General features: G+C 39.1%; 1 protein-coding gene across 7 annotated transcripts in view; it reads right to left on the reverse strand.

Annotated features, from left to right (window-relative positions):
• Positions 1-12142, reverse strand: part of EHBP1 (EH domain binding protein 1) — a 227345-nt gene that overhangs the window by 169378 nt on the left and 45825 nt on the right. For all 7 annotated transcript variants that reach the window (XM_074817315.1, XM_074817312.1, XM_074817311.1 and 4 more), the window contains exon 5: positions 3600-3653. In XM_074817315.1, coding sequence (XP_074673416.1) covers positions 3600-3653 — 54 coding nt within the window. The remainder of the gene's footprint in view (positions 1-3599; positions 3654-12142) is intronic.

A 12142-nucleotide genomic window follows, 5' to 3' on the forward strand; every position in this document is an offset into this window, starting at 1 on the left:
TGATAAGAGGCATCAGTGTTGTTTGTGAGAGTTTCTTCCTGGTATCTATGGAGTCTATCACCACATGGAAGCTATCTCTTGAGCGCTGGTACACTAGAAACCCCAAGAAAGCAATTCATAAGAGAAATTAGAAGTTAATGCTGAAAAAATTAACACTGAAAACTGGAGCTCAGACAGTGAAACGAATCAAGTGTGGAAACAGCACATGGTCAAATTACTTATAGGAGTAATATGAGAGAAAAATAAGGAAGCAGAACGTATTTTTAAGTGGCAGGTGACTAGCCGTTGTTCTCTAAATGGAATAAGATAAACTAACGCCAACCCATAAGGGTTTGAAAGCCTATTACCTCTCCACAGGTGGGTAAAAGCCTTATTCTTAGCTATGAATTTCTTGCTCTCCAACTTGCAACAGCCAATCTGAAGATCCGATATGATTATTCAGAAGTGCAATGAAAACAAAACAATTCAAAGAACTGCCTCATGAAGAAAAAACAGATAACCAAATACACGGAGTCTGGTTAAACAAAGATGAAATTAGAGATAAGAAAGTTAGCAGTAAATATACAAAGAACGCAGCTGTGAAGGAGATAAAGACACAGAAGAGGGTGAGGGAAAATTAATATCGACATATAAATATTAAGAAACCACACTATGATCAAATTATTTATGGATTAGACTTACAGAAGATGATGAAGGTTCACTTACTAGAATACAAATACAGAGTGGTTAAGACATTAGAAATACAGCTAGAAAAAAAATCCTACAATTTCACGTACCAAAAAGTACATGTATTTGCAGGATTAAAAATCAACAAAAAATACCCAACACATACATAAAGAACTCAAAACGAAACCCCCCAAAACCAAGAACAACAACAAAAATACCCCCAAGAAACAAGTATCTTGCTTCATTTTCATTTACAGCACGGTCATCTTACACAAATCACCTCTCCTCACTGCTATTTAAAATTCATTGGAAAGTCCAGAATAATCTTATTTTGAATTTGGTAACGTCTGCCAACAGGGGCCTCAAACTTCAGCTGAATATCTCTGTTAGCTGGTCCTTGCTCAGCCACACTGAAGCATTACAAAATTATTTTGGAAACTGCTTTTTAATAATAATTTTTAAAAAGCTCAGAAGAAATGTTTTTAGCAGAATTCAGATAGCTTCATAATGAAAGAACATCCATAAACTTTTCAGGTTTTGGTATTTTGCATTCTGAGTACCGCTAACCAAGGAGGAAGGGAAGCCCTGTAGCCTCTGATGGCAGAAAACATACTTGGACCAAAGGGAAAATCCTGCAAAGGACTGTAAATGTCCCTGCATGTGTGACCTATCCTTGTCAGGTTCAATGACAAATATGTTCCTTTAAAACCAGGAAAAACATATGTTAAACCTGACAGGTGTCAATGTCGACAATGTAGGGAGGAAGGAGATCAAACCTCCTGTCTCCCTGGCTCCCAGATTTTGAACAAGCAGTTGGTTTGTGCTCTGAAGTGTCAGCCAGACATTGGATCATTTGTGACTTGCTCGAACAGATGAACATATTTCCATCCACCACTAAGTGGAGCTGTTACTCCTGGAAAAGAGTTTCTCCATATTTTCAAGTATATTTGCAGATCATATTTTTTTGGCAGTATCTACAGCTTTCTGTAGTGTTTCATTTTAAAAAAATAATTTAAAAAAAACGAGAGGCGGTTAAAAACAACCAGTTTTATAGTTGCTTTAGTTCTCAATTTTTGCAGAAAAACTATTTATCAAATTTATTAATCTGAGGATAGTATTTTCATATTCTGTAATCGAAGTATAAATATCTACCTACCAATGACTATTTGGCAGTTCTCATGTGATGAACTAATGGCATAATTAAGGTTGAAAATAATAAGTTTGCATATAACAAAAGATTGCTCCATCACTGATATACACTGGAACCATTTTCATTTGTTTGGGCAGAGGCTGCCTGCTTTGGTGCACAGCAACTGAAGCAACCTCCCACCCTGCAAGCATTACTGCAGCTTGGGAAGATTTGAGGCAAAGCACAAGAACAGCATGCAGTGGCTGAACTACTGCTACCTCTATGTATCATACAATGATACGTGGAAAAAAAGCAATGTGTTATAAAGCAGGACATGAAGTCTACATGCCCACTATAAACTTCTGAAAAAAAATCTGCTGCAGCATCACAGGAAACCCAACAATACCCAGAGGGGTTGGCTGAGAAATACACTGACATTGTTTTATCCAGAGTAACTTGTACAGTGACAATCGGTGATGGAGACTTCCCTGATTAAAATAAACTAAGCGAGAAAGAAAAGGCAACTCCAGGAAACAGTAATTAAACTGTGTTTTGTGTTCATAAGTCTCAAACGAAAATAGAAACTTGACATTTAAAAACAAAAGTATAAATTAAGCACTTTGCTTTCAGCCCTTTTAAATGTTCAGTCACCAGCGATCAGAATAAACCTTAGCTTTGGACATCCAAATCACTTCTGTTATAGACAAGAAAGAAAAAGCAGCATTTTTAGGCAAAAATAACATGCAAATTCCATTGCTTCCCCATACTTCAGTGCTGTGTAGCACTACCACGACTCAGTAGAGAGCAGTATTTTTTTTGTTTAAAAACAACATAAATAAAAGTTAAATCATACTACTGAAAAACGGTCCATAATGAAACTATATTAATGAGAGACAAACACACTATCTTGATACCACAGTCCATTTAATGTATTTCAAAACAGAGCTTCCTCTTCAGGGAAACTCCAAGTAAAGCAGCTCCCCCAGTTTTGAGTCCAGGCAGGCCCAGAGTGGAAGCTGCAGCCCAACACAGAGAAGGGAAAGGAAAAAAGTACTTCATGAAGCACTTGCTCTATGAAATGTTAAGCCCTGCTGTTTGGCAATGTGTGTTGTTTGTACAGCCCTCAGGAGCTCAGCTCTCCGGGAAGTTCTGGGAGCTCCTGACTCAGAGGAGTCACAGATACACAGAAGCCACCTTTTGGGTTTTCACTGGGTGCACGACTCCCCCATGCAGAGAGGATGAGACTGGGATCCCAGGGAGAAGGGGACATGTCGTGACACTCTTGCTCTTTGCTATGTGACTGAGGCTGGTCTCACCTCTCCGCTCTGCCTCAATTTCCTCACCTATAAAATGCAGGTGATGAAACTGTGCTCTTCACTAAAGAGCAGCATTCAAAACCAGAGAGGGTGCTCTGCTGTTTGGGATGTACAGATGTCATAACCCAGCTCTGACATGTTCACTCCCCTGCTCATAGAAAAATAATGTGTCATAACCCGTAAAACAGTGAGTCATAACCCAGCTCTAACTTGTTTACTCCGTTGCTCATAGCAAAATAATGCAAGGAAGACTGATGCTTACAGGGAAGGAATTTAAGTGTGGTATAGTACTCCCCTCTCCTGTATTTTAATTGTAACATAACAATACATATTTTAATAAGCCTTTATTACTACGGAGCAAGGCTTTACTGTGGTTCAGCAGCTCAAATCTTACTCAAGCCTTTTTTAGCATTTGGACACCCTATAATCCTTTAAATTATTAAGTCTTACACGTATTAAAAAAACCCCATAACGACATTCCAGCTTACATTCTCTATGACAAACGTCCATTCTTTGTCTTCAAACTCTTCAGCATGGGGATCCTAGAAAAACAAACCAGAGAACTTAAGTCAAAAATCAATCCAGGGTACAAGAAATTGCAACTCAGCCAAGATTTTCATATACTCATAGAAATATTTTTACCCACTTAAGATGACAGAGGGAAATATTTTAGTTGGGATGTAGGCTTCAATGGATGTCAGTAAGATGACAAGCAAATTGGTGTAGAACTGCCAGTGAAGATTTAATAGACCCCTACAGATACAAACAAGAGGCTGATTTTGATGAAGGCCTGTAATTCTATTTCCTTTCATCCAGGGCAGAAAACCAGATAAACATCACCTTACTTCTTAAGTTCCACCTCCCAAATAAACACAACAAATCTACATCTTGCAGAGAACAGCAGAGGAAGCCACTGCTCCCACACGGTGTGAGAAGACATACACCTACAGCAGGCATCAAAAAGCCATCACCTCAACCTCCTCGTGCCCAAACTCTATCAGCATGAGCAGAGATCCAAAGTCATTGTTTCTGCACACTACCTCATTTCACTGCAAATTTCTTAAATTACTTCACAACATTTCTATTACATCACAGGCAAGGGTCGAAAAACATTGTCACCAACAGGAAGATAAATAACCCAGTTAATATACTGGGCATTTGTTTCTAATTTAATGAGCTTTCAACCCAGTGGTATAGTCTGTATTGTGGTTGTCTGAAATTAAGATAACAGTGGAGATATTAAGTAGTCATCCCCTTCATGCCTCTATCAAAGATCCTACTTTTTAAAACAGCTTTTTTAAAAAAAAAAAATCACTAATTTATCATCCTATCCTAGTTCTGACCAACTGTAACAAAATAAATTCTACTCCTCTTGCAAAACAGCTTCTCACACTAAGAGAATGTGGCTTTAGGCTTTCTTCTGACATTTCATTATACCTCAATTTTATCCTATTATTTCTAGTTATAGGAAATTACTCAATTACTCCTTTGCCTCTGACACTTGCATGCTATAGACACTTGTAGATAAATGTCACTTCCCCATAATCAGCATTTCCCTTCATCATATATGAAACCTCTCAGCACCTGCAGAGTTTTCTCACTATTATTTGGAGACAGTTCATGATACTACATCAAGCACTGCACCAATTCCATCTTGCTGCTGTAAATTAACAAAATGGATCAAGATATTTTGCTTCTACTTTGCTTATCTCTGTTAGTACCATCTTTCTTTTCTTTACAGAATGCTACAAGCCTCACATTCAATCTTTTCAACTGACCTTATCCTAGTCTTTGCTTTAACCATCCTTGTTTCACTTAGTTTTGCCTTGGTCAGACACGCAGTGAGTAGAGGTACTGCATCACAGTACTACAAATGATTCTTTTAACTAGTTCTCATCAAATACACAAAATAAAAGATTTTGTAACAAGTTTACAGCATAAACAACTAGCAAAAAGAATTATTTTTTCTTTTTCCAGCACACAAAAAACTTGGGAAGTGTGCTCTTAAATAAACCTCCTCTTTGAATGAACTACAATAACTTTTCTAAGAGGTTATCATCCTATCTCACCCAGTGCAATCCTTCCTACAAAATCCAGCAAAGTGGGTTCACTGCTCTGCAGACCCCCTGTAAAACACTGGCTCTCCTTGCAGCAGTCATATCACTAGGCATCAACATATGGAGAAAATTCAACCATACATCATACCACTGGCACCATCATTAGCTATATATTTAACAGCTACAATCACAGTTATCATATGCAATACACATTTTAAAATGCATTACTCCAACAATGGGATGTAGTTTCAGTGAAAAAATATGTTACTAGAAACTTCCGTCAAAACTGATGATTTATTTTGATAATTACGTAATTATATATCCATCACGTTAATCAGGTTTGTGGAATTCTGCGTTATGTAAATAAAGTGCACGATACCTGCTAGTTTGCTGTATCCTACATAAATTCTAAAGACATAGTTTTCTGTAATTCAGCTATTAAATACTTACAGTTTTCAAGAGTTAACCTGGGGCAATTACCTTTTTGTCTAATTGCTTCCTTTGATACAGCATAAAATGACATAATGAGATTTAATGGGATCATTAATCACTTTTTGTTTCAATAAGCTACTCCACAGTAAGTGACTAAACTCTTAAATATTTCATCCTGCTCAATTTTTTTCATAACTTCCCCAAAATCTATTAATGCAAGCTTGCAGGTTTACCTAAAACTGCTTGCAAAGTCAGGGCCCAGTATTTTATCCCATGTAACAAACAAAACAATCATTATTTCCTTCAAGCAAGGCAATAATCTATAAAGAAAAACAAAGCTCTTCTGTCAATGGCAATAAAACCGATTCACACCTCTGAAGGCTACAGAATCAGGCACTCTGCTGAGTATTTTCTGATAATCTGCTAGAGCAAAATAATACTGTATAATGAAGAGACTTCTTAATATTCAACATGTTAGCATGCACTTGAAAGCGAATTGTGAACACGTTTCAAAAATAAATGCAAGCGTATTACCCCCAAACTCTCTACCAACCACCCAGAATAAAAAAAAATTAAAAAAAAAAAAAAATTAAAAGTTTCAAGGACTTCTCTAATGAACAGCCTTACCAAAATTTTAGAGTATGAAATATGCTAAGATATAGACACCTTGCATATGATCAGTTATTTCAGATTTAAAGACAAATCCAGAATTTTTTTTTTTTTAAGAGCCACATTTATTGTCAGTCTTAAAATGCCTCTAGAAACAGAAAACCCCAAATAAGCTTATACACATAAGCCTCAGCATTTCCTTGCAACAGACACATAAATGGCTTCACCCTCCTCACTAAAATGCTTTTATTAGAAGCACGGGAACCAGCATGCATAGTCCTATTTCTAGCTAATTTACAACTTCATGACATGGTCAGCATTAATAGATACCCATATGATTACAGTTACAACACAGTTTCTACTGCAACCACCATTTCACTCTGTGGACTAGACATTTCCATGTGTGGTCTCCATAAAAAGTGATGTTTCTATAAATCTGGCTAATCTTTCATCTTATTTTGGATTTGAAGAGTGTAAATACCAGTAAAAAAATGTTAACCACACATACTTCCCTCACCGGCTAACCCATATTCTCCATTCATTTCCCACATAAAACTCATGCAATGAATTGAGCAAACTATTATTTGACGACATACAGCTGACTACTCTTTAGGAAAAAAAATGCCAGTGCAAAGAAGAATAAGCCTAGAAATAACGGTTATAGCAGCCTTTGAAATTCTCACTGTATGAAAGCCTTCCCTGATTACACAGCACACAAAACCTCATCTCACCTACAAGCAGATACAAGTAATCACTGAAAATGCACAGCTGGAAACACCTAAAGACAAGAGTTATAAACAGACCTCATTCCCATCCTCCTTCCTGAAAGCAAATGATAATAAAAATTACCTAAAAAGCTCAAGGAACAAACTGTCTCCGGTATTTTTCTCAGCCTGAAACTGCCTCAAACCTCAATGTAACACAACGGGAGTTGGCAAGAGCCATTTTTTTGGATAATGTTCATTTTTTTACCAACATACCACAGACGCAGAACTACACTCTATCCAACAGTCGTTATTGTTTTACCTTGGATTGAAAACCGTATTTGGGCAAATGGATTGAACAGCTTGTTATTGCTCCTCATTTTGTTGTGTAAAAAAGAATCATCACTTAGTATCAAGAGACAGGCCCCATTTTCCTGTTTCTCTTTCCACATGCATTTGCCTCTCAGTATGACACTCCTTTTCAGCAGCTTCAACTAAGTTTCAGAGCCTTCTTTTTTCCCCCCTACCCTTTTTCTTTTCTTTTTTTTTTTTTTCCAGTAAGATGGCTTTAGTGTTCAAAAGTAACACTCAGGTGAGAAGCCAATAGTAGGGAACTGTGCAAAGGACAGGACATCATCTTACAGTTCTCTTCCAGTGAGACTCTCAGATATTAATTTCTTCAACTCTCCTCTCAAGGTCAGTAGAGTGCTTTTGTCCACCAGCGAAAACCCAGCCCATTTCACATTTTCCCAGTAACTGTTAACTACTTCCCTGGATATAAGCTGGCCCTCAACAAGCTCAGTCCTACAGACCTTTCTCTGCAACCCCATTCTGCCCATCCACATGCCAACTACCCAAAACCAGACAACTCTTCTGGGCTCAGGGCAAGACAAGTGCAACAATGTCTGTCACATTTTTCTGTTCTCTGTTGACCAGTCCATCACCAGCCCATTCTGCAAGGAGCTTTGCCAATGACTAGATCCTTTCCGCAGTGTATAAGGTGGTTTCAGAAGACTGAAGAAAGATAACCCTTCTCAAAAAGTTTAGGCTCTCTGCAGAGTTATTTCTGTATCTCTTGTAACAGGAGTGACATCAGCAAACAAGGGACTGCTCCTTCTCCTAATCAGCAGCCAGAGCAGGTGGGGAAAAATCTTCAGACTGTTATAGACTCTTCCTCCCTTCCTTCCCTGTGCCTCCTCCCTAAGCTTTCCTGGCTTTTGAAGCTTGTCTTTCAATTAGATCACTTCATACCAGCCTTAATCTTTGGTCTTTCTTCTTGGGGAATAACTACTTAAGGACTGTCATACTGAATCAGATCAAATGATGACAGGGTTTGTGATCTTCCTCTACCAGTGACTTATAGCAGATGCTCCGGGTACTCCAGCATCTGTCCTCAGCTTTTGTACTTGGCTGTTTGAAGCCACAGAAGACTCAAAATTTGACCCAATTGATGTCACTTTCAGTGCTGCTTACAAAGGTCTGATTAGTCTAGAAAGTCACATATCACTCTGGTCAGCTTTTGCTGAGCATCCAGAAAGCAGGGAGCTCTGAGCAGACAGAACCGTCCCTGTGCATCACCACACGAAGCTCACGACAGCTCACACTTTCATGTAAAGTCTCTGGGCTAGGATTGACATGTATTTGTTTTTAAAATAGATTTTTTACAATTAGTCCCCACACTAACCCTGGATATTTTATTTCGTGTGCAAATGTGCTCATTTCCCCAAGCACACAATTTTTGTATCTGACACACATCATCTTGTCTACAGGGCTGGTTTTTTTCCTGCTATGGAATATCTTCCACAGCATCCAGTCAAGCCACTAGTCTCTCCTAAACTGAAACAAGTATGTTCTGAACCTGGGTTTGTTCTTTGCTTCTGGGAAATGGCTTTAGGAGAAGGTTTGGGCGCGTTATTTTTTTTCCCCTTTCCCCAAGACTACATATTGGTTCTGCTGCAGTGTTCCTGCTAGTTCATTGCCGGGTACTGCGCTATCATCAAAGCATGTGATTGACTCAGGCTTTCAGGAAAGAAGATACAGGATTTATTCAGAGAACTGTGTGGGGATGAGAATACTTTTAACAATACCAGCCTCCTTTTATCATATCTTTTATTCTTATTTTACTCATAAGTATTTTTTTGTGTGTTTAGAAAGCTATGCCTTTAAAAATGTCTTTTTCAAACTTTTGAATGAAGAGCTGGTAATCTTCCCTGTTGTTGCAATAGTACACTGGTGTGATAAACCATGTTACCCACAAAACAAGTGGTTTTTGTAATCCAGTGGAGCAAAGTCCATGCTTACACCAGAAGAACAAACATTTTTGCTTGGGAAGTTCACTTTGTTTTAAGGTAGAAAATAATGATGTTTGCAGTATAAATCCTCATAGTAGAACTGATATTTACTTCGCTTTGCTAAAAGCACTGGGCTTGCTTGGCAATTAAAATTTCTCATTTAAAAATCTCTCTCAGTTGATACAGGTATGTGTTTGTACATAAAGCCATGGAAAAATATACAAGCTTTCACATATGAGGGCTAAACCTTGCTAATGAAGGGACTCTAAAAGTGAACTTCTGGAGTGCAACCATGGAAACAATGAAAAATGTGAATTCAGCTAGCTTTTCTGGCAATTGTAGATCTTTCCATGAAAGCACAACAAATCATGGATTTAATATGCATAATAGGTTTATTGTTTCACACTGTTTCTTTCTCCCCATTTTGGTTGAAAAACCCAAGGCATAACCAAACATCGATGTAGAGTATAGCAAAGGAAGAAGTTAAACTTTCAGAACAGATGGAACTTTTTATGTAATCAGCAGTTCAGCCAGCCGGATGGGCAGCAGCTAGAGCTAGTCAAGGGAGGCTGGATCAATATATCCATTTGATGCTTTTCCCTGTGTGACTCCAGAGCATTATAAAGTTTTACTAGCAACCCAGAACTGAGATGAAACAAGAAGGTTTTACTTATTTGAAATGGAAGTTTTCTAAAGAAAGGTTATAGTCCCTTCAATACTTAGCTCTGCTTGCCTAAGAATTACAAATATATTGCTGGAAACCAGTTAACACCCAAAATAGGGATGTGCAGATAATGCAAAATATGTTGTCTGTTGACTGATCACAGGCACTTTGCTAGCCAGCTCTCAAGTGTCCATGGGTGACTACTAGAGAGGAGATTCTTAACGTTCTCATCAGCACTTGAAACCTCGACTTATCTGCTAATCCTACCAGCAACACATTTCAACAGCCACTTACAAATGCACAGCCACTACTATGTGAATCATTTCCCAAAACACGTAGCTGTCTATTCTGGAGTCTACTCTTGCCCTTCCCTGCACTTATATTTCAAACAGCACCACTGCGCTAATTTGTTATCTGTGATTGCTGCAAAGCTCTGTCAGAGCACCCTGCTCCCATCAGTGGGCTCTGCCAGTGCGGATGTGAAGCCAGCAGCTTCCCTTAGCTTCTTGGGTTCTAAAGAAAGAGGACAACTACTGTTTGTAAAACAACACAGCCACGCTAAGTGTACTTACTGCAAAGTGCCAAACATTCAGCAGTCACTCTCCTTCGCAGAAGAGTGGCTCCTAAATGGACTTTTACAGAACTGCAAGATGAGCCACCTCTTTTCCTGAGCTTTACTGCTTTCAGTGTTTTCACCTCCCTCCTTCCAGAGGAAGGAACAATATAAATACCTGACTTGTAAGTCAGCTCCCAAAAAGGCTGCTGCAGTGTGGTATTACGTACTTCCCTTCCCACCACTCTAGCACTGACCAGACAATGCATCAGCTGTGCAAAAAAATAGCTAGTTCTTTTTGACTGTCTTTGCCCAGAACATACCAGCTCCGAAGTGCCAGCTCTCTGGGCGTTAGGACATATTCCATGCTACAGCTGAAGTGCCGCTGTAGCACTGAGCCAACAGAGCCATCAGAGAACTGGGCACAGCCTAAACTGCGCTAACACCATCTTCTGCCTGCAATCACGTATCACTCACAGCTCATTAGTCCAGGCAGGCTGCTGGTCTCACACAGATACAGCGCTCCCAGGGCATTACCCAGCTTGCTCAAGAAGTGCTGCTCTGCGCCACACCTGCATACCCTTATAGAGAAACAAGTGGGTTTGGCCAATTACAGGCAACTCGTGTTGAAGGAGCCAGAGGATCAATTAGAGCAGATTTACATTAAGAGCTGCCTGACAATATTATGCTTCTTTGTGTGATCTCAATATTTTGATTCTAAAAGCTGGTGCTCGTTCCCCAAGAGATCAGTGTGTACCATTCCCAGAAGGCACAGGCTGTGGTGTTATTCATGCTCCCACCTCTCCTCCCAGACCAACCCTTGCGATGGGCAGGCTTATTTCTGGTGACAGGAGGAGGAAGTCCAGTGAACGGATCTGCCTACAGTCACAGTGCTGGGTCAAGTTAATCTTGGGGTAATACCTAACACCAGCTCCAGAGACCCTTCTGTACGGTCCCAGCCCTCAGTTTCAGTGGTGCAACTACAAGGTTGCTGTGCTGTGCTACATAACACAGCCCCAAAGCTGTGCAGGCAGGAATAAAAGGGTAGTGTGGGATGGCAGGAGGAGGCTGGGAAACACTTGTACTCCAAAGCCACAGCACCCAAAAGAAACTTAATTTCTCATTCTTCACGTAACATGTTATCGCATACACAATCAAGAATTGTGTACATTTCTGCTTCACTGTAAATGTTAAAAATATTAAATAACATTTACTGCATTACATAACCATATTCAGATTATACAGACATGCACCATAGTCACATAATGGTGGCTAAACTTCTTAATCCAAGTAGAGGCACTTGAAGCATGCAAAGGCAAACAATTTTTGCTAGTGAACTTTTGAACCTCAGTTGAAGACTGTGTGTCTCCTAAGAAGAGACAAATTTATGATAGTTAGCATCACTGGCAACCAGTGTTCATTAGTGATCCCAAGGACAAAAAAAACCAGGAGAGAAACCCCCTTTTTAGGCTTAATGAACCAAGTAATAAATTCACATTCTAAGGCTAACCAGAAGCCACTTCTAAGCAGTTGTTCAGGGAAGTCCCCAAGACAAAGAAATATAAATATTACTAATTAGAAAAAAGTATGTTACTGTTGCCCTAAACTGTAAAGGGAACTATTATAAATAAGAACAACCAGAGTGTGGCTGGAGACACCAGAGTAAAGAACAAGAAAGAACTAATGGAATGAAAATCCCAGAAATCTTCAGCCTCCCAGGC

Source organism: Strix aluco, chromosome 3 (assembly GCF_031877795.1).
Source record: "Strix aluco isolate bStrAlu1 chromosome 3, bStrAlu1.hap1, whole genome shotgun sequence".
Classification (NCBI taxonomy): Eukaryota; Metazoa; Chordata; class Aves; order Strigiformes; family Strigidae; genus Strix; species Strix aluco.